Genomic DNA, 23778 nt, shown 5'->3' on the forward strand with positions numbered 1-23778 from the left:
TTAGTAGATTGCATTTTTACAGTCCCATACTACTAACCATAGATATTTTTGATATATACACTATGCCTATTCAGAATTTGGGTTGGTTATGAATTTATGAACCCATGTGATAATTGTTCACTTTTCTCACGTTTTTTTTTGTGTGTATAATGGAGCACTTTAAAAATATACTTTTAGACAGGTTTGTGCTCCACTCCTTGACCTATATACCTGTATTTGATTTTCGCTAGACCCCAGCTCCCGATAGGGACTCCTGGAGTAAACTGATAATTCCATATAAGCAAGGGTCGCTACCAAAAAACAATTGTGGCGGGCTCAATCCCTTGTGGATGAAGGCCCTCTACATGTCTCGTATCCTGCCATTGTGTTAAGTCTGGGCTTGGCTGCCTTGCATGTGTATGTACTAAGTGTATATGCTTGTCCATCTAATTTTCTTTTTTTTTTTCATCCTTTTTCTTATCTTAATGCTTATGATTCTGTATAATTGCAAAATTTAATAAAATAATAAAAGTATATAAAAAAAATAAAAAAAACTGTGGCCACATAAATTTGACTGAAGCGGAGACGGACAGGGTTCCCGTCGCCCTGCTGACGGAGATTGAGACGCGCGTGCACATGAGACGCACACGCATCTCAGTCAGATGTTGAGCCAGGCTGCTGGCGGATCGCCAGTGGTGACGTTCTGGCGATCCGCCAGCAAAGAAGAGGCCTGCCCCATCTGTATGCATATTTTTATTATTATGTCAAATGAAAAAATAAAGTTGAAAAAAAAAAAAACACACCAAGGGGACCGTTGTTCCTGGAGGAGGACAGGCTACAGCTCAGGGTGGCACTGCAGTGATTTGTTGAAATTAATAATGATGATGTGGGCTACAAATATGTAAATGTTGTGATTGTTTATGTGTAGAAATGTGTATGTAAACATTAGGCACATTGTTTACTTATGGCTGCCAGTCCCATCCTGCTCACTGGTGGATGCAGGAACTGTGCTTGGGGATGGGGGGGGGGGGGGGGGGAGAGAGGATGAATGATGATGGGATGGGATTTTGGTGTAAGGTTGTGGGGAGGAGTGGGGATTGGTAGGGGTTGGGGGTGGGTGGTGGGGAGTAGTAGGGGGTTGGGGTGGTGGTGAGTGGCTGGGGGCAGGGGAGTGGGTGGAGGCAGGGGAGTGGGATGAGGTCAAGGAGGTGGTGGGGGTAGATGAGTGGGTGGGGGCAGGGGAGTGGGTGGGGGTAGTGGATGGAGTGGGGGTAGGGGAGGGTGAGATGCAGTGGGCAGCAGCAGGTTCCAGTTGGTCAATGTCGTCTGCCTCCTCCTTCTCCTGCTGCTGGGCCACTTGAGGCTCCTCTTCCTCCTCCTCTTCTTCCTCCCTAGCTCGTGCTCTCTGCCGTGCCCTTGTGCGTGCTCCAATAACAAAGTTGTTGCAAGATTAAAATGCAATTTGGTACTTGTTTCCTATCTGGGCGCCCGCTACGTTAATTGCGCACCATGCTATTCTCCGTATAAAAATCGGATCGCATCGCATCGGATACCACAAATGCACATACACGATATTGAACGATGCGATGCGATCCGATTTAATTTTTAGTGGACTGATAATGGCAATTTACCGCCCCATTACCAACGACACCACCACTATCCACGTGATCCCGAAGCGTGGCGAGCGGCGGCGGTACGCGTCCTCCGACTTTTTCATACCCCCACTATCCACGTCGGCGTGGAGTTGAGAATAGAAAGTGTGGCGAGCGCAGCGAGGGGACGCGGATACCTGTGAAGCCCGCGAGGGGACACGGATACCTGTGAAGGTATCCGTGTCCCCTCGCAGGCTTCACAGGTATCCGCGTCCGCTCGCCACGCTTCGGGCTCGGTGGCTCGCTGCGCTCGCCACACTTTCTATTCTCAACTCCACGCCGACGTGGATAGTGGGGGTATGAAAAAGTCGGAGGACGCGTACCGCCGCCCCTCGCTGCGCTCGCCACGCTTCGGGATAAAATTGTGAATTTTCCCTTGGGTACCAAAGTGTCTTCCCTTGATTCCCAAGTGCCACCCTTCCATCCACTCCGATCCGATACAAAATGTAGTCGGATCGGATCGGACGCCATCGTACAGCATTGTGCACCGCATGCGATGCGATCCGATTTAAAATGAAAACGGATCGGATCGGATAGCATCGTATGCCATCGTACATCATCGAGTACCGAATCCGATGCGATGCGATCCGATTTCATTACGGTGCCGTACGTAGAAAACCTGGGCGCCCAGATAGGAAACAAGTACCTGCAATTTTTACAAAATGCCACACAAATTTGTTTGTTAAATGCTGAGTGAAATACTAAACCAAGCCTATTATAAAGTGTCCATTTTTCATCTTCAAAAAATTCCATTAATAAGCCACACCCATACACCTCTACCCATACACATTATACTGTATGTTAAAAAAACTTCTTTATCCGAATATTAGCACAATACTTACATCTGTGAACATAAAGCCATATGCTCCCCAGTAATTGCGGCTGTCTTCTCCTGAGGTCTGACCAGTCTCGTTCCAGCTGGGCGGCCATTCGGCGTACCCCGGTGCCGTCTCTTATTAGGCGCCAGGCAGCATTATACGCCCTGCGCTTGTCCATATTCGAGATACAAGGGCCCATGGGCCCCAGATGCTGGTCCATTACCCTCACCAGCGCCACAAGCTCCCTGAGGGAAAATGGCGCTGCCCTCACGGAAGTCATGGTGCCAGTGGTGCAGCTAAAAATTGCATCTTTTTATATAACTTATGCTGTTCTCTGGCTGAAAACACTCTTATTTGGTATAAACTTTATTAATCCATTCTGTATTAACAGTATGTTTGCGTTGTAATGTTAGCTAGACTGTATGATCAACATGTGCGTACACATGCTTACACATGCATTGTGCGTTCAATTTGCGTATACTTTTGTGTGTAAATTGTACCTTGACGTGATCAATTGTTTCTGTCACAGTAATGCATGAAGCCACAATGCTTACACTGGCATAGTGGGACATAGAGGGTGATTGGGTTGTTGCATTACTTACGCCGTCCCTATGCCGTACCTATGCCTGTTTTTTGGTGGGAAGATGTTGATTTTTCTGGGGGGGGGGGAAGGGGCGGAGTCTGCCCTATACAGTATATAGCTCACCAGCAGCATAGAAAACTTGCTGCAAACATGTCTGGGTCAAGTTCAGATGAGGCTATTTCAGATCAGGAGCTCTTCTTGATTCTCGCTCAACGTGCTTCCATGACTGAAGCTATAAGGAGGAAGCAAGAGGAGCGGAGGAGGAGGATAGAAAGGCGCAGGCCATCAACCCAGGAAGAACAAGGGTCAGCCTCACAACCAGACCCTGGGCCAAGTGCAGAGCCTCAAGCAGGGCCAAGCAACCAGGCAGAAAAAGATGTGCCATTGCTTGGAACATCTGAGACCCAGCAGGTGCATGGTGAGGTGACTGGTCACACCAGGAAATGGCCTGCATCATCAAGGAAGTGTGCTAGCCAGGATCACAGCAAAAAACAACAACAACCTGCATTTCAGGAGCGAGAATGAAAGATTTTGTTCCCCTGAGCACGGGAATGGATAGAGTTAACCACAGGGACAAGATTTGGGAGAAAATCACAGATGAAGTCAATAAGGTGTCAACAGTGCTGAGGGATGTGAGGGCGGTGAGGAAAAGGCAAGTGTGTTGTTTCTCCTCATATATATTTATTTGTGTACATATGGTAAATTTGTCTATAGCATTTAATATAACGGTGTGTTTGTAGATTGTGTTCATGTGTCATTGAAGTTTCACACTATCACAGAGGGAAGTGCTTGCCATGAGGCGAATAGCATTCCCTCACATTTAGCATCAGTTAACCATCTGCCAGATATATAGGTGATACCTTCACCATTGGGGTGAGGTGAGCTTAGGGATGTATGTGATGGGACATCCATAATTGTGGTTGAAAAAAGTACTTGGTGAAAAATGTGTCATAACAATCCTCTAAATAAAACATACTGACATATGTTCTTGCCATTAGGCTTCTATTGAGTAAAATATGTGATAGTGTGGATGCTTCATAATGGTTATAGAAATGTGTCGCCTGCAAACGTATACAGATACTGTACATACCATACCAACCACAATGATAAATGAACAGTACTAATGTTGCAGAGTCCTGGAGATATGTAGTGATTATACATTATTGTCATGTTTTTTAGATGGCAGGATTTCAAATCGGGCATGAAGAGGAAGATGACTGAGCGGTATGCTCACAGCATGTCCACCGGGGGTGGGCCTATGCCCTCCAGATTGGACTATACCCCCCTGGAGCTCGAGGCGTTGGATGTGATTGATGAGGTAGAGATCAGGGGGGTATCCAATATTGATAGCAAGCTCCCGATGGAGGTGTTTGCTGCTGAGCTCACAGGTAAATTTGAAAACTGTATTGTTGATGGTAACATACATTGTTTATTGATGTGATGGTGACAATGTTTTTTTTTTTACCATAGGTGAGCTGGACAGTCCACATTCACCGGACCCTTCTTCATGCTCACCAGTACAGCAGCCTTCACCATTGGCTCGGTTAATTGCAAGTGAATCAATGTCTAAAATAACAATTTTAATGGCACAATATACATTAATCCGGATATAAAAAAGGAGTAATAATAATAAAAGATTAAAAACAAAGAAATTGCAAGTGGATTTTAACCTTAGCACATAATATGACCTGCACTGGACCGGGCATGAGTCCTTTGTAGAAAGTCCTTGGGGGAACCAATGAATTTTGGAGGCCACTGGAGGTGTAAAAGTCCTTGCTGAATTAGGGCAAAGTGTACCCACACGCTGGAACAACCTCGACGATGTTTGCGGTATTATGTCCAAGTTTGGAAAAGAGTTCTCCCAGGATTTGGAGCTCAGGTCCAGAAGATTGAGCAGGTGAATCCAATAGGCAAGGTTATGAAATGGGAAATCCACAGAGCACCTACGCATTTCGCTGACCCCTGTCAGCTTTATTAGGGTGTCTTGGTAAGTGTGCCTTGGGGGTATTTATACCCATACTTCCTGGTTGTTAATTAGCATACATAATTGATTCACTTGCTAATATAATCAATAATAATAAAAAAGAGATACTCTGAGACATACATTACCAGTTAAATCCAGGAACAGAGCACTGTCTCCCTCATGGAGTGGGTCAGGTAGGCAACCATGGGGGGTAATGAGACATTTGTCGAGGAATGCATATGTGTCCTCCCTTCACAAACAACAGTGATGGATGTTCATAGTGAGTGTTAGAGTTGAGGATGTCTCAGTCGACCAAGCATGAAACACTGGTTCGTGTGAAAACATCATCTAATATGGTAACAAATAAGACATTACAGACTGATGGGCAGATGTTGGGAACCTTTGATAGAGATATGTGATTGCAATAATGTGCTTCCTGGCATCTTACATACAGAGTGTGAGAAATAAAGTTAATAGGAGATAGCAAAGTTAAACATTTATGTCCAAGGTAAATATTAGTGAGATTGTGGGCAAAATAGTGTTCATGAGCATACGACATTTAACAAACATTGCAAGTAGAAATGGTGTCCCAAAAACACATTGTTGGTGTTAGACGTAATAGATGTGTGTGAAAAAAAAAATGAGACTTGTATGTTTGTGTTGCAGTGAAAAAGTTGACACGTTGACTCCTATAATTTATAAATCCTGTTTTCAAAAGATGTAAAACACACTTTCACTAAGGGTGTAGATGGTTGGTCGTATAGAAACTTTTATAGAATTGAGGGATGAATTCAATCTCCCCAAAACATACTTCTATCGGTACCTACAACTGAAAGCAGCACTGGAGGCTCAATTCTTAAGTGGTTATACAGAGCTCCGGGAGTCCCCAATTAAAATAATAATAAGATCTGGAGATAAAATAAAGTTAACTAGTCGAATCTATAAAAGACTTAATCAAGAAAGAGGCGGTGACACAATGGAGCTGTTAAGGAATAAATGGGTGCAAGATCTAGCGCCAATAGAGGAAGAGGAATGGCGGCACGCGGTTGCTTCTATGGCTCAATCCACAAGCGCTCTACGGATACAACAGGTCGAATTTTTTATACAACACAGATCATATATGACAGCAACACGCTTGGTTAAATTTAAGGGGCGAGCATCGGCAGCATGCCCAAAATGTAGTATCAATATTGGCACGTTTTTCCATCTCCTACGGCAATGCCAATGTGTTGCCGATTTCTGGGGTGAAATTATCCAAATATTAGTGGATATATTAATTTCCTAGAGAAATTCTTAATGCAAGAGGTTGTCTTCTGAATATTGTAGAAACCAGGAAGTTAAAACCCGGAGATCGGCAATTCATTAATAATTTGTAAAGTTATCATTACGAGAAGTTGGATGGCAAAGAACGGTCCTAGTTTAGCATGCTGGAAAGGGTTGGTAAACTATACATATAAGCACGAGAAATATATATATATATATATATTACTAGAAATGCGCTATCCAAACACCAAAAAGTTTGGCACCGTTGGACAGAGCAACACCCTAATTTAGAAAGTTAAAATGTATTTATGTAAGATAACACTGGGCGTAATCATGATTTGTTTGTATACACCAAATTCGTCTGAGTATGTACAGTAATAAATCCTAATTTAGAGAGGAATTAGTCGTAAAATAAGGTAAATAAATAAATACTTACCTGCACCTGCACTTTATTGCACAGAAGAAAATTACACTTTACTTTATAAGATAAATTTAGCATAAGAAAGAGCACTTTAGAAATAGATAGCCACCCTACAGTAGCCAATAAGACATAAATAGACTATAAAATCAAAAATAAATAATGAAGACCTGAAGTTTGCCATAAAACCATGAAACTGGGAGTAGCTCTAAGGCACAGGGATGAATTCGGGATGCGATAAAACAAAAGTAGAACATATACTGGAATAGAATAGACTAACCAAGCGGCGGGAGGGGGGTAGAGGGTGGGGGGTGGTTTATATGTGTTCATTTCTTGTTTGTGTATGTATGTCTGATATAAATGTTTTATATAAACTATTGATATATCCTGAAATGAAAAGATAAAATAAAAGCAAAAAATAAATAAAAAAGGTGTAGATGGTTACAAAATAACGAAAAGCACATATTGAAACATGTGTATTTGGATTAATACTACATAAAATGAAACCAACCTTTACATGGTGAGAAGTGTAGAAAGAGAACCTTCCAATGTATTTCTGGGCTGTGTCTGGCTTGCAGGTACTGACATGAGGCATTTCACTTAATAGGCTGCAGCATTGCGTAATATAGCAGTCAGGTGTACTGTATGTAATTTACTTGTAATTGGCGTTAATTAGCAGACCATGGCGGTCGCACTCAGGCGGAAACTCTAAGAGTGGTATTTAGCACTCTTTGACGTCCGACTGTTTTTGGGCAAAAATGCACCGTACACTCGCCGAGCGAGGCGGTTGTGCAGTTTGAGTGCACACCCTCGTGTACGCCCAGGTATACGCCCAGTCTTGCCCATTTTTCTGGCCTCTCCCCGAAAAACGCCCACATCACGCCCACTGTGACCGTGCACTTGCGGATGGGAATATTTGCTCAGGAAGGTCCGTTCGTGGGCGGTGTGCTGTCGCCGCACATGCGCATAGCGATTGGTACACATGCCCAGTTGGAAAAAAACTCCGTACCATGCGAACGCAGTCCGCCCGCATCAACCAGAATAACCCCCATGGTGTGTGTTGTTCTGTAATTTCTATACAAGGGCTGCAGCAGCCGCCCCAGTCCTTAAACATGTTGGTAAAGCAGATGCCACTCGGTCAAGTGCGCAACAGCGTTCAATGGGTCTATGTGAACCCCCATGTATATGTGTTCCAATTCCCAAGGCCGCTTCTTGTTGTTCATTATAGTAGAGACAGATACTGTATATGATATATCGGATATATCCAGTGCTGTGGCTTCTGTCAGTGCGTGTATCAGAGCCTCAAATGAAGCAATGATGTTATCAGTATACTGTACTTTGTCAGCTCTGTGTACAGTGTCAATTAGATGTAATGGTAATAGAAAAGGTGTCTGTAAGAGAATCCTGTATAGAATTTAAACACATCATTAGATCATACACATATTGAATCAGCATGATGGTAGCAATCTTGCAACTCATTGTGGGACATAGTGGGGCTGTCAAAAAATGTGGCCTATTTGAATCCACGTATATTGGACTGTGCTGTAAATAAATGCAATAAGTCCTGACTATCTGCTATTTGATAGCAAGAATATGCAGATCATAAATCAATAACCGTAAAATGAGAAGCACTTGATGGGATTTGTACCAAAATGGTAGCTGGATTAGGCACCACAGGGAACTGTGATTGCACTATCTTGTTAACTGCGCGCAAGTCCCAACACATGCGGCAATCACGGCCATTGGCCCTAAAGACTGAAAACAGCGGTGTGTTACATGGACTATGTGTGCGGACTAGTGTTCCTTGCTGCAAGAACCTTTGTATGGTTGGAAAAAAGAAAATACCAATTTCGGCCTCTGGTTTCAGTGGGTACTGTGGAATACGTGGAAGTTTTGCATTTGGTTTTAATTTGATATGCACTGGGTTTACCTGCTGCATCAGCCCAACCTCCTGCATGTCAGTGGTCCAGAGATGCTCAGGAACCCATGACAACATCTGCGTTATTTCTTCAGGAAACTGTGAAACACTCTCAAACAATAAATGATTAGGCAAATGCAAAGTATCCAGAACACATTGAACTTCCTCCTGAACTTTATGGGGCATATCAAGGTAAATACCATCAGGAGTGCAATATATCACACAGTACATTTTCATGAGCAGATCACGTCCCAACAGATTGATTGGGGCCTGTTCTGCTAAAATGAAAGCATGCACACACGTTAATGGCCTTCCGTTTAATAAGGAGGAAAAGAGTTTCCCCTGGTCTGGAAAGACATGGCCTGTGGGTTAAAAGTACCTCTACCTCTAATTCCATAGGTATTGTCACGATACCCAAAGTGTGGATCCCAATCTGTGCTCTGATGTGGGTGTTCTTGCCCCATTATGTAGCCCCGCTGTCTCCTAGAGACCCGACAGTACTGGCTAACATGTCCGTGTTTGCCGCAAGTATAGCATGTGATGAGGTTTCTTGGTCTCCTAGTCACGTATTGTGTTATTGGAGACCCAGAATCCCAGCCATAATGTGTCTGTAATTGGCGTATATCAGCACTTGGTTTATAAGGGCTTAGATTAGAGAAAACTAACTCCTGTCCTTTGCTTAAATCCTGTATCTGTAGATTTAAAAGTTTGGCTTTCTGTATTTTCTTCTGTCTAACGGTGTTAGCATCATGCAAAACAGCCCGCTCAGTAATCATAGTTGGGGTCTCTGCCCTCCAGGTGGGGGTCTCTGTTTGTAATTTAGATTTAACTGAATCAACTAGGCCCTCCACCAGAACACTGACTACTAGGGCTCTGTGAGCCTCCTTAGTGTCAATATCTTCTATCCCAGTGTATTTTTTTCATCTCAGTCATTGCCCTGTGACCGTAATCTCTGACAGATTCCTGAGGTCCTTGTTTAATGGTAAACAATTTCTGAGTCATTAAAGCATTACAAATACTTGTGATTACAGTAAGGTTATCGTATATACTCGAGTATAAGTTGACCCGAATATAAGCAGAGGCACCTCATTTTACAACAAAAAACTGGGAAAACTTATTGGCAGGTATTCACTGCTGTTTGCGAGTGGTGACAGCGAGCAGGGCTTCCTGCTCGCTATCACCACTCACCCTGACAGCAGTCAACACACCCTCCGCATCCGCCAATTCCCCCTCGCTCCGTTTTTTGAGCGAGGGAGAATTGGCGGATGCGGCTCCAGAAGCAGCGAGACTCGCGGCTAAAAACTGCGAGTTTTCTGCAGTAGCCGCGGGTCTCGCTGTTTTGGGGAATTCTCGCCATCCTGTGATGGCGAGGATTTCCCCAGAACGTTGAATAGAGCGAGCGGCCGGCGCGGGGGTTAAACAGCGAGGATCGCTGCTTTTCTGCAATCCTCGCTGTTTAACCCCTTCTCCGGCCGCTCACTGCAGCATTGAATACCCCCCATTGACTCAAGTGGGACCCTCACTCGAGTATAAGCCGAGGGGGGCTTTTTCAGCATAAAAAATGTTCTGAAAAAGTAGGCTTATACTCAAGTATATATGGTAATTGTATTATCCTCACGATTATCAGTAGAAATCCCCATTGTACCCCAGGCAGCAGTGGTGTCAATGGTGTCCGGCAATGCGGCTCCTAGTAGTGACCTCCAATCCTTATTTGTGGTTTCAAGTGAATAACCAATAATCTTAATGAACTGACAACATGCTGTCAGATCCTTACGTGGGTCTGGAAAATCCGTAAGCATGGACTGTAACTCATTACGTGACCACGGGGCATCAATAACCACCTTGCGGTCTGGATTTGCCCCTTCTCCTGGCAGAACCATGCTCCTTAAGGGCATCAGCAATGATTCTGCTGAGGTACCTGCAGTTTTGGATTTACTTTTCTTATCAGTTTTTTTTTCTCTTTAATAGTACCAATCTTTTTCTTAATGTATTTATTTCCTTTAGAATCAGGCACATCAGATAATAAAAGAGTTTCCTCTGTTAACTCATCAGTGTCTGAGTCAGATGTAACACTCTCAGATTCCTCTTTAGGGGAATAATCATTAGTAGAAGGTCCACTAGGGTATGTTAGTAATGCAATAGCTGTAAGCTCAGGCATTTCATCAGTCTCCTTATCATCAGAAACAACGGACCTCAATGCACACGCCTGAGACACAACCGGGTAAAATGACAGTACAGGTTTTCTTTTCAAAATTAAAGAAGAATAAGTTGTCGCAGGAGGGGTTAAGACTGGAGAAACTGAAACAGATTTAGAGGAGACAGCCCTATGCCCGGAGGGAGGCAAAGGAGGAGCTGGAGGTGGTGACAGAGATGATGACAAGGGTGATGACAGAGGCAAAGGAGAAGCTGTAGGTGGTGACAATGGTGGAGCCAGAGGTGCACCCTGGGTTGGCTGATTACTGTCCCGTTCTGTAAATTTCCAAAGCGTAGCCTCTTGCTGCCATGCGGACAAACATTGTAATTGCTTAATTTTTATCTTGGGTTTAAGATGTTCTAACACAGACTGTTTAAATGTGCCTGTCATGGGAAATGTGTTTGTAGATTCCCTGGTTATTTTATACCAATTTGGAACAAACTTCACACTGTTCTCTCCAAATTTGTCCCTCATGATATCAAATGCACTCTTTTCCCCTGAATCCCAAAATAAAATAACCTCTTTATTTATTTCCTTATTCCAATTTCTTCCCAGCCTTTTCGTAAATGACCTTGATAACGCTGTAGCTCTCAGCCCATTAACCGCACTTATTATTGAAAGACTTGTAACCTATCTTCTGCTTTAAAAAGAACAAAAAGAAAACCTATTTTTTTTCCTCCTCCTCACTTCCAATTGTCCTATCAATGTTTCTTCCCTTATGCTAAGTCCTTGAAATAACCTACACCTTTCCACTCCTTCACTAAACACCTGAGTGACATCACCTCTGATTGAGCAGCTTGCCAACAAAAGTGTTGTGCAGTTGAGATAGGCATAGATGGGTCAGCATTAGGAGGGATTGCTGACTCCTGAGTGCAGTGGCGTAGCTTTGTTTGGGGCACCCCCACGCCGTTAATGGGTGGGCGCCCCCCCCCTCCCCGCCCTTCCGGCCGCCCCCCCGTGCCTGCCCCCTCCCCCCATTGCCGCATGCTTACCTGTCCGCGCGTCCCGGCTTCCCTCCTGGCTTCAATAAATTCTATGCAGACGGACCACGATAAAATGGCCGACCCCATACCGCAGACAGTTTCAGAGAACAGTTTGCTTTATGGGGCGGCCATTTTATTGTGGTCCGTCTCCATAGCATTGATTGAAGCCAGGAGGGGAGCCGGGACGCGCGGACAGGTAAGCATGCAGGGGATGGGGGGCGGGGGGATTACTATAGCACCGCAGCACCCCCGGCGCCCCCATATGCACAGCGCCCCCCCGCGACTGCGGGGGCTGCGGTGCTATAGTTACACCACTGCCTGAGTGCCATTGGAGAAGCCAGGGGTATCTCCAGGTAAGCTGGCTCTCAGATGTTATACGCCATTATCATGTGGCCTTACACTGGGCTATTAAGCCCAGACATATATGTTATTGTTTATGGAGTGGGTTTGGGGGTGCGGTGCCCCCTGTGTTGGTGTGGCTGGTCTGCTCCAGGTTAGCACACCCTAACACTTTATTAACACTTATGTTTTCCCTATCACATTGTATATATTGTGTATTATTTTAATCACACCTTCACTCTCCTATATAGCATTTATGTGCTTCTTATTAAGCCCTACTAATTTTCATTTGTGTGCTGCCCTGGAGTACTCAGCCTATGCCGGCATGTTGGGGGCCCACATCCCATACCCAGTATTAGGGACCCCCAGTGGCACAGAGACTCCTTGATGTACGGCCTGGCGGCTTAGCCTTATATCTGTAGATTACAAACAGAAAAGGGAAAGTACTCTCTGTTTTTGGGGGCAGAACTTGTTTCAAATGTCTTATTTAAAACATAGCTTTTAATTATTTCATAAAGAAGAATAAAATATACTTACGAAACAAATAAGATGACAAACAGACAAGTACAGGTACTATATCTGTAGATATATGCAACCAATATTTCAGTATTATCTGATTATTATGTGTATATTTCTCACTTAGTGTGCAATTGGGATACAAACACAGTTTTTTCCTAACCAGAATTACCCCTCCCTTTGGGCACCTGAGTGACATCACTGATTGAGCAGCTTGCCAACAAATGTGTTGTGTACACTGTTATCAGTAGGTATACATATGATGTCATCTGTTACCATCAGGCCTACATCTGCTGTCCTATCCTGTTATCAGCAGGTATACATCTGATGTCCTCTGTTACCATCAGGAACCAAAAAATAAATAAATGATATGCTACCTCTTTCTTTTATCTAACTAACTGTGGCCACAGTATGAACCCCTTAACTTACATTATCTATTTTTTTAAGGACCCACCCCCAAAATAACCCTATAACAATAAAGAAATCAAATTAACCACAAATAAAAAAAAATAAACAAAAATAAAATGAATCAAAACCCACAGCATAAAATCAGCTACTAATGAATCTCTCTAAACCTGCAAAACTGCCAAATCTGTAATATAGCTTATCCTGATCTTATTAGGCTAAGAAATTTTCCAATCAACCTTATTTATTCTGTTTGAAACAAATTTAGAGATATATCACTATCATCCAAGGTTACTTGAATTAATACATCAGCGCACACTTCTTCAAGTTCTGTAATGAACAAATCAAGTCTGTAGACATTAAAAAAAATATCTCCAGAAACAGATCCACACCAAACAAACCGTCTGCCAAATCCAATACAGCAAAATACAAACAATAAAAACACATTAAAACACAAACACTCTGTAAAACAGGGCTGTGCAACACCGGCCCTCCAGATGTTAGTTGTTAGTGAACTACACATCCCAGGATGCTTTGCATTAGTTTTGCTATGTGGCCATGCTGAAACTGATGCAAGGCATGCTGGGATGTGTAGTTCACTAACATCTAGAGGGCCGGTGTTGCCCAGCCCCGCTGTAAAAGATCTCCCCAGCTGGGAAACAGGGAAAGATGAAATTATGCACCCCAGCTCCCCATAATCAGCGGCCGTCCAACCACAAGAAATACAGATAACCTTAATTAATACAAAGAAATATTCATCAAAAACTATATATCGTAAATACAAAATAGCTTAAAAAAATACAAAATGAGTAAATATAGTAGTTAAAATTAAAAAAAAAACTAAGCATATATTATAAGTAAAAATAAACAACTATTTTGCAAGTTTAAATACTTATTGAAAGAAAAAAAAAAAGAAAAGAAAGAAGCAAAAACGAAACTTTAATTAGCACAGGGAGAAATTGTTATACTTTTCTTCCCTTTTGACTGAAATGTGGGAATGGGCGGGGGATTAGTTCACTGTGCCCGCTGACAGAGGAGACAGAGCTGACAGGCTGGAAGGGAGAGGTTAAGGGGGAAATTTACCAATATGAAAAACCGAGTTTTTCGTATTGGTATTTTCCCTACGACTGCATACGACTGTTTAAGTCGTGTTCCGGAGGATCAGTTACAAAGCAGTCATATACGACTGCTTTGTAACCCTCCGATGTCGTAGGAATTCGTATTAGCGGCCGTATATACGGCTGCTAATACGAATTATTTGTAGGCAGTCTGCACGGATCAGTCAGATCCGTGCAGGCTGCAAGGTGTAAAAAAAAATTAAATAAATAAATAAATAAAAAACCGGCGTGGGGTCCCCCCCACAGCCGAAACCAGCACCAGGCTGACAGAGGCTGGAGCCGGTAATTAAAAATGTGGTTATCCAAGTCCCAGCTTGCTGGGGAGGCTTGCTGGCACTTGTAGTGCCACAGTAAAAAACAATAGTTTTTTCTATTTTTTACACCGCTATCAGCTCGATGCCCACCGCCCAGGGGCATCAAGGACAGCACCAGGCTTCAGCCTGGTCAGGTAAGTCCTGGAGGGGGGGACCCCTTTATTGGGGGGGGTCCCCACTCCCCCAGGGCCCCTGGCCAGGCTGACTGGTTGGTAGGGTTAATGCTTTGGCCGGGGGGACTTGCATAAAAAGTCTCCCCCTGGCTGTGGCATTACCCTGCTGGCTGGTTTTGCCTGGGGCTGGTTCTTAAAATACGGGGGACCCCTAGTCATTTTGTCCCCCGTATTTTGGGAACCAGCCCCAGAGCAGGAGCCTGGGGCTGGTTGTTAAAAATCAGGGAACCCCTATTTGTTGGGTTCCCTGATTTTTAATTACCGGCTCCAGCCTCTGTCAGCCTGGTGCTGGTTTCGGCTGTGGGGGGGACCCCACGCCGTTTTTTTTTTTTTTTAATTTAATTTTTCTATTTTTTTTACACTGAAGCCTGCACGGATCTGACTGATCCGTGCAGGCTAAAACGCAAATACGACATGATTTTCCTGTCGTATTTGCGTGGGTGTTTTACACCACTAAGCAGCCGTATTATCAGTACGGCTGCTTAGTAAATCAGAAACCACCATTCTTTTGAATGGTGATTTCTGTCGTATTCTATCGATGGTGTAGACATTCGTATTTGTAAATACAAATACGAATGTTCCATCTTTAGGACTACGAATTGTTGTATTTTTGGGATTGTAAATCCCGAAAATACAAATTAGTAAAAAAAAGGTGTATTTCTGCCTACGAATACACCTTTTTTCTACGAATCCATTTTGGTAAATGTCCCCCTAAATGCTTAACTCTCCCTGCTCACAAACTTGAAGGGATAAAAAAATTGCAGCGTTACCTTTTTTTTATAGTTAAATAAAAAAACCTATTTATTCTAAGGGTAAAGACATTTATTTTCAAGTAATTTGGCTTACCACCCTTTTACAGAAATTGAGAGCTAGATGGAGAAAAAAAAACTGCACAGCCTACAAATATTTTTTTTTATTATTATTATTATTATTATTATTATTATTATTATTATTATTATTAATATTTTTTTACTATTCACTTGTGCAAACTCAAATTCTCCCAATCAATGACAAGTGTGCGCACCATTATTATTGATCTCGCTGGGGCCTCCAATCTTGAGAACACATTTTCATTTAACCCTTTAATATAACGCTGAAATAAATTCACTCAACACCAAAATATAGCGAAATGCTTTACTTGAAGAATAATGAAAGACTAGGGGATTCATCGCGCCCTCCGGGCGCTCTTCACACCGTTGTGAGGGGCTTCGCCCCATTAGAAGTAGAAATATATGTGAGTGTGAGATATAGTGTAATTTGCTGAATAATGTTCTTAAAGTGCATTTGAGTGAGAGCATAAATGTTTATCGTGTGTGTTTCAGCTAGGAGCGGACAGCTTTTGCTGGGAGGGTCAGGCAGCGAGTCCCCTGGGAGGCCTTGCTGAGAGTGGCAGGCAGCGGTGGGTGGCTGGGAGCCAGCGTGTGTGTTGAGCGGGGCGGGGGGGGGGGGGGGGGTTGGCCTTGTGTTGTGTAGACGTGGGGCTGGCTGGGTGGGGCAGCTGGTGGGGAGGGGGGTTGCGCGGGGCGTTTCCGTGGAGATGCGTGAGGCAGCGGGTTCCCTGGGAGGCCTAGCTGAGAGCGTTAGGCAGCGGCTGGGAGCCAGCGTTTGTGTCTGACCTGGGAGCGGACAGCGTTATCTGGGAGCGTCAGGCTGCGGGTCCCCTGGGCGGCAGGTAGCGGTGGTGGGGGGGGGGGGGGGTGGGCGTGCGTGCGTTGTGTAGAGGTGGGGCTGGCTGGGTTGGGCGGCTGGTGGGGAGGGGGTAGCGCGGTGCGTTTCCGTGGAGATGTGTGAGGCAGCGGGTCCCCTGGGAGGCCTTGCTGAGAGCGGCAGGCAGCGGCTGGGAGGCAGCATTTGTGTCTTACCTGGGAGCGGACAGCGTTAGGTGTGAGCGTCAGGCAGCGGGTCCCCTGGGCGGCAGGTAACGGTGCCTGGCTGGGAGGCAGCTGGGAGCGTCAGGCAGCGGGTCCCCTGGGCGGCAGGTAGCGGTGTCTGGGTGGGAGCCAGCAGGTCCCTTGTGCGGCAGGTAGCGGTGTCTGGGTGGGAGGCAGCTGGGAGTATCAGGCAGCGGGTCCCATGGGCGGCAGGTAGTGGTGTCTGGGTGGGAGCCAGCTAGGAGCGTCAGCCAGCGGGTTCCCCTGGGCGGCAGGTAGCGCTGTCTGGCTGGGAGCCAGCTCTGAGCGTCAGCCAGCGGGTCCCCTGGGCGGCAGGTAGGGGTGTCTGGCTGGAAGGCTGCGTCTGCGTCTCAGCTGGGCGACAGCCAGCGTCTGTTAGGCAGGCAGCGTGGCTGGTGATCCTTGCGGGTGTGTGACCGGGGCATAGAGTCTGGGCTGACCTGAGTGGGATAATGGTGGGAAGGGGAGGTGACGTTGGGGGCTAGGCAGGTGTGGTCGCCTGGGGGGTCTGCGGGACTATAGTTTCCGGGTGGTCCCGGCTCCCGACTCCTGTCCTCCCCCCTCCTGACCCCATTGCCGCCGGCGCCGCAGCCTCTAACCCGACACGCAGATCTGTGTCGGGTGACGGGCGGGGGCGAGTGTCTGTTATTATATTAGCACTGCAGCCGGAGCGGCTGCAGTGCTAATATAATAACAGACACTCGGAAAATTGCAGCCGGAGCCGGGGACCGCCCGTCATCCGACACAGATCTGCGTGTCGGGTTAAAGGCAGAAGGGGGGCACCCGAAATGTGTTATTATTGCAGCCGGAGCCGGGGACCGCCCGTCACCCGACACAGATCTGCGTGTCGGGTTAGAGGCAGAAGGGGGGCGGGCTAAATGTCCGGCGGGGCGGTGGCAAAACAGTAGTTACGCCTTTGGGGTGGGGGGTTATAGTGGGGATGCTGCGCGTGTGAGCGCGTGTATGAGTGGGGCGGGGGGGGGGGGCTGGGCGCGCGGTGTGTAGACGTGGAGATGTCCTATGGGCGGGCAGGGGCTGAGTGTGTGGGGGGGGGGGTTTGTGGGCGGTGAGCAGCCGTGGGGTTGAGTTTGTGCATGTATGGGCAGGCATGGGGAGTGGTGGGCGAGGAGGGGTGTGTGCTTGTGGAGAACAGAGGTGATGTGTAGAACGGAAGTGCCTTGCTTTTGCAGTGTGGCTAACGGTGGATGGGCCTGTCAATCACCCGTGAAACCCCGCCCACCGTTTGCCACACTGCTTAGACTGACGGATCTGGCTAAATATATAAGATATAATAAAAGATAACTTGATTACATGTATTGCAAAGGCCAAAGCAAACAACACACTAAAATATATAATATTAATGGACTAATTCCTTAATTAAAAAACCTTTACCCAGTTACAAAAGACAAGGGACAGAATCAGCCAGTATCTCAGGGATAATTACCTGCACCCCCAGCTCCAATCACGTCCTCTGAACTGCTTCCTCAATCGCTTAACCACCCCCTCTTTATGCCCAATATTTATACTTTATTCAGCTCAGTTACTTCATTATTCATATGGACTAAAATGTGATTGGACCAGTCAGTATTAAATTAATTATATTAATGATATTATAATCAGTCACGTCATTTTGGAACTGGTAACTAGTAAGAGAAATGTCGAGGTCTCTTTGACCTGGAGGCCTTGGGGTCTACACATGCGTACCCCGTTATCCGGTTAGTTCTCATTACTTGTAGACAAAACTGTGCAGACTGGCTGTCTGCCCTTGCCTTCTGTTCCATCAATATTGCATTCTTAGACCCAGAAAACCAAAACATTTATTCATAAGAAATTACTTCTTTCAGCAGTATTCTGGCTCCCTACGCCATTTTGTAATACATTATGCAAGCCATAACTGAGAAGATGGTTTCTGCTTCTGACAAACACATGCTGCTTAGCGCAAAGGGAAGGCCTCATACGCCGTGGCTAGTATCCTGTGCAACAAGCTAACGCCATCTGCAGCAATAATAACAGTATCATCAGAGTATAATAAAAGCATAGGATTATTGATGCGTTATTTCTGTTTTAACCATGCCCCCATCTCTGAGTGAGAGAACAGACATGTTACCGTGCCCCCCATCTCTGAGCGAGAGAACAGACATGTCACCGTGCCCCCCATCTCTGAGTGAGAGAACAGACATGTCACCGGGCTCCCCATCTCTGAGCAAAGGAGAGAACAGACATGTCACCGTGACCCCCCATCTCTGAGTGAGAGAACAGACATGTTACCGTGCCCCCCATCTCTGAGCGAGAGAACAGACATGTTACCGTGCCCCCCATCTCTGAGCGAGAGAACAGACATGTCACCGTGCTCCCCATCTCTGAGCGAGAGAACAGGCATGTTACCGTGCCCCCCATCTCTGAGTGAGAGAACAGACATGTCACCGTGCCCCCCATCTCTGAGCGAGAGAACAGACATGTCACCGTGCCCCCCATCTCTGAGCGAGAGAACAGGCATGTTACCGTGCCCCCATCTCTGAGTGAGAGAACAGACATGTCACCGTGCCCCCCATCTCTGAGTGAGAGAACAGACATGTCACCGGGCTCCCCATCTCTGAGCAAAGGAGAGAACAGACATGTCACCGTGACCCCCCATCTCTGAGTGAGAGAACAGACATGTCACCGGGCTCCCCATCTCTGAGTGAGAGAACAGACATGTCACCGTGCCCCCCATCTCTGAGTGAGAGAACAGACATGTCACCGTGCCCCCCATCTCTGAGTGAGAGAACAGGCATGTCACCGGGCCCCCCATCTCTGAGTGAGAGAACAGACATGTCACCGTGCCCCCCATCTCTGAGTGAGAGAACAGACATGTCACCGTGACCCCCATCTCTGAGCAAGGGAGAGAACAGACATGTCACCGTGCCCCCCATCTCTGAGTGAGAGAACAGACATGTCACCGTGCCCCCCCATCTCTGAGCGAGAGAACAGGCATGTCACCGTGCCCCCCATCTCTGAGTGAGAGAACAGACATGTCACCGGGCTCCCCATCTCTGAGTGAGAGAACAGACATGTCACCGTGCCCCCATCTCTGAGTGAGTGAGAGAACAGACATGTCACCGTGCCCCCATCTCTGAGTGAGAGAACAGACATGTCACCGTGCCCCCCATCTCTGAGCAAAGGAGAGAACAGACATGTCACCGTGCCCCCCATCTCTGAGCAAAGGAGAGAACAGACATGTCACCGTGCCCCCCATCTCTGAGTGAGAGAACAGACATGTCACCATGCCCCCATCTCTGAGTGAGAGAACAGACATGTCACCGTGCCCCCCATCTCTGAGCGAGAGAACAGACATGTCACCGTGCCCCCATCTCTGAGTGAGAGAACAGACATGTTACCGTGCCCCCATCTCTGAGCAAAGGAGAGAACAGACATGTCACCGTGCCCCCCATCTCTGAGTGAGAGAACAGACATGTCACCGTGCTCCCCATCTCTGAGTGAGAGAACAGACATGTCACCGTGCCCCCCATCTCTGAGTGAGAGAACAGACATGTCACCGTGCCCCCATCTCTGAGCGAGAGAACAGGCATGTTACCGTGCCCCCCATCTCTGAGCAAGGGAGAGAACAGACATGTCACCGGGCTCCCCATCTCTGAGTGAGTGAGAGAACAGACATGTCACCGTGCCCCCCATCTCTGAGCGAGAGAACAGACATGTCACCGGGCTCCCCATCTCTGAGCGAGAGAACAGACATGTCACCGTGCCCCCATCTCTGAGTGAGAGAACAGACATGTCACCGTGCCCCCCATCTCTGAGTGAGAGAACAGACATGTCACCGTGCCCCCCATCTCTGAGTGAGAGAACAGACATGTCACCGTGCCCCCATCTCTGAGCAAAGGAGAGAACAGACATGTCACCGTGCCCCCCATCTCTGAGCGAGAGAACAGACATGTCACCGTGCCCCCCATCTCTGAGCGAGAGAACAGACATGTCACCGTGCCCCCCATCTCTGAGCGAGAGAACAGACATGTCACCGTGCCCCCCATCTCTGAGCAAAGGAGAGAACAGACATGTCACCGTGCCCCCCATCTCTGAGCGAGAGAACAGACATGTCACCGTGCCCCCCATCTCTGAGTGAGAGAACAGACATGTCACCGTGCCCCCATCTCTGAGCGAGTGAGAGAACAGACATGTCACCGTGCCCCCCATCTCTGAGCGAGTGAGAGAACAGACATGTCACCGTGCCCCCCATCTCTGAGTGAGTGAGAGAACAGACATGTCACCGTGCCCCCCATCTCTGAGTGAGAGAACAGACATGTCACCGTGTCCCCCATCTCTGAGTGAGAGAACAAACATGTCACCGTGCCCCCATCTCTTGAGTGAGAGAACAGACATGTCACCGGGCTCCCCATCTCTGAGTGAGAGAACAGACATGTCACCGTGTCCCCCATCTCTGAGCGAGAGAACAGACATGTCACCGTGTCCCCCATCTCTGAGCGAGAGAACAGACATGTCACCGTGCCCCCCATCTCTGAGTGAGTGAGAGAACAGACATGTCACCGTGCCCCCCATCTCTGAGTGAGAGAACAGACATGTTACCCTGCCCCCATCTCTGAGCGAGAGAACAGACATGTCACCGTGCCCCCATCTCTGAGTGAGAGAACAGACATGTCACCGTGCCCCCCATCTCTGAGTGAGAGAACAGACATGTCACCGTGCCCCCATCTCTGAGTGAGAGAACAGACATGTCACCGTGCCCCCATCTCTGAGTGAGTGAGAGAACAGACATGTTACCGTGCCCCCATCTCTGAGTGAGAGAACAGACATGTCACCGTGCCCCCATCTCTGAGTGAGAGAACAGACATGTCACCGTGCCCCCATCTCTGAGTGAGAGAACAGACATGTCACCGTGCCCCCCATCTCTGAGTGAGAGTACAGACATGTCACCGTGCCCCCCATCTCTGAGTGAGAGAACAGACATGTCACCGTGCCCCCATCTCTGAGTGAGAGAACAGACATGTCACCGTGCCCCCATCTCTGAGTGAGAGAACAGACATGTCACCGTGCCCCCCATCTCTGAGTGAGAGTACAGACATGTCACCGTGCCCCCCATCTCTGAGTGAGAGAACAGACATGTCACCGTGCCCCCCATCTCTGAGTGAGAGAACAGACATGTCACCGTGCCCCCCATCTCTGAGTGAGTGAGAGAACAGACATGTCACCGTGCCCCCATCTCTGAGTGAGAGAACAGACATGTCACCGTGCCCCCATCTCTGAGTGAGAGAACAGACATGTTACCGTGCCCCCATCTCTGAGCGAGAGAACAGACATGTCACCGTGCCCCCCATCTCTGAGCGAGAGAACAGACATGTCACCATGCCCCCATCTCTGAGTGAGAGAACAGACATGTTACCGTGCCCCCATCTCTGAGCGAGAGAACAGACATGTCACCGTGCCCCCCATCTCTGAGCGAGAGAACAGACATGTCACCATGCCCCCATCTCTGAGCGAGAGAACAGACATGTCACCGTGCCCCCCATCTCTGAGCGAGAGAACAGACATGTCACCGTGCCCCCCATCTCTGAGCGAGAGAACAGACATGTCACCGTGCCCCCCATCTCTGAGCGAGAGAACAGACATGTCACCGTGCCCCCCATCTCTGAGCGAGAGAACAGACATGTCACCGTGCCCCCCATCTCTGAGTGAGAGAACAGACATGTCACCGTGCCCCCATCTCTGAGTGAGAGAACAGACATGTCACCGTGCCCCCCATCTCTGAGTGAGAGAACAGACATGTCACCGTGCCCCCCATCTCTGAGTGTGAGAACAGACATGTCACCGTGCCCCCCATCTCTGAGTGAGAGAACAGACATGTCACCGTGCCCCCATCTCTGAGTGAGAGAACAGACATGTCACCGTGCCCCCATCTCTGAGTGAGAGAACAGACATGTCACCGTGCCCCCCATCTCTGAGTGAGAGAACAGACATGTCACCGTGCCCCCCATCTCTGAGCAAGGGAGAGAACAGACATGTCACTGTGCCCCCCTCCATTTCTTATGGCAGTTCTGCCCACACGTGGCACTGCATCTGACTCATTAGAAACAGCCCCAGTGTGTGCCAGGGGGCAGCATCTTACTGTGTATGGCTAACTGCTGCCCACGCTGCTGGTGACACAGAAGAAGTCACAATATTCACACATGCCCACGCTGATGACAGACCGTCCTCAGCTGCTGGTGACACAGGAGAAGTCACATTAATCACACTCGGTATATGAGTATACAGCACGGCCTCTGCATTGTCCGTGAATCATTCCCAGGCATCACGTTATAAGGCCCATACACACTGGGCAACATGGAGCTGAAGGCGGCTGAGTTTTGTAGTTCAAGCTTCTTTCAGCTCATAAGCCGCCCAGTGTGTACGGGGTAGCGATGAGAAGTGAGCATTGATGCGCGCTCCCACACCTTCGCCGGCGGCCGGTATTACCAGCAGAAGAGCGGCAGGGTGGACGTATGTATAGTGTCTTGCTATGGAAAGTCGTCCACTCCCAGGAAAATCACTCAGGAGGGAGAAAGCCGCTCAGGGGGTACGGAGTAGCGATGAGCAGTGAGCGTTGATGCGCGCTCCCGTACCATCGCTGGCGGCCGGTATTACCAGCAGATGAGCGGTAGGGTGGACGTATCCATAGTGTCTTGCTATGTCCATCCCAGGACAGTCGTCCACCCCCAGGAAATTGGCCCAGTGTGAATGCACCTTACGTGTTGGCCGTTTGCTCTTCAGAATAACTTCTGTTGTAGAAGTGTCAGCAGGAAGTGTCGTTTGTGTAATGTGTTGTGACACGATAACACTATTTCAGGGTTTGCATCACATCACTACTAGGAAACTACTGAGTAGGAGGGGGGAGAGGTGACTACATGTAGTGACAAACCAGCTTAGACCTACAAGTCCGGGGGTTGTTAGTGGTGTCTGACGGGTGTAGCCAGGAGGAATCTGATCTGATGAAGTGTCAGCCATGGAGTACTACAGGATCGGCTGTACGTTCCCATGGCAGACAGGAAGCCTGAGATACCAGCACATACTCCACTCCACCACTCACGGACCACTTATCAAAGGCATCACAGACATACAGCGATGCCGGTGTACATGGGATGCAGCCAGTAATATCCAATGAAATAGGTTTCTTATCACCAGTCCCTGTCACGTGAGGGCGGAGCATGTAATAGTATCCTCCATATTACAGTATGCGGTGTAACTCCAGCTTTCGTCCTCTCGGA

The 23778-nt window shown here is 47.4% G+C and overlaps 1 protein-coding gene across 1 annotated transcript in view; it reads right to left on the reverse strand.

Moving 5' to 3' along the window:
• Positions 1-23518, reverse strand: part of LOC146020606 (integrin alpha-M-like) — a 184906-nt gene extending 161388 nt beyond the window's left edge. Inside the window, exons 1-2 of the mRNA XM_083153855.1 lie at positions 23433-23518; positions 23263-23351 (exon numbers count right to left, since the gene is read on the reverse strand). Of these exons, the coding sequence (XP_083009981.1) occupies positions 23263-23351; positions 23433-23518 (175 nt within the window). The remainder of the gene's footprint in view (positions 1-23262; positions 23352-23432) is intronic.
• Positions 23519-23778: the final 260 nt, after the last annotated feature.

Source organism: Crinia signifera, chromosome 7 (assembly GCF_055691185.1).
Source record: "Crinia signifera chromosome 7, ASM5569118v1, whole genome shotgun sequence".
Classification (NCBI taxonomy): Eukaryota; Metazoa; Chordata; class Amphibia; order Anura; family Myobatrachidae; genus Crinia; species Crinia signifera.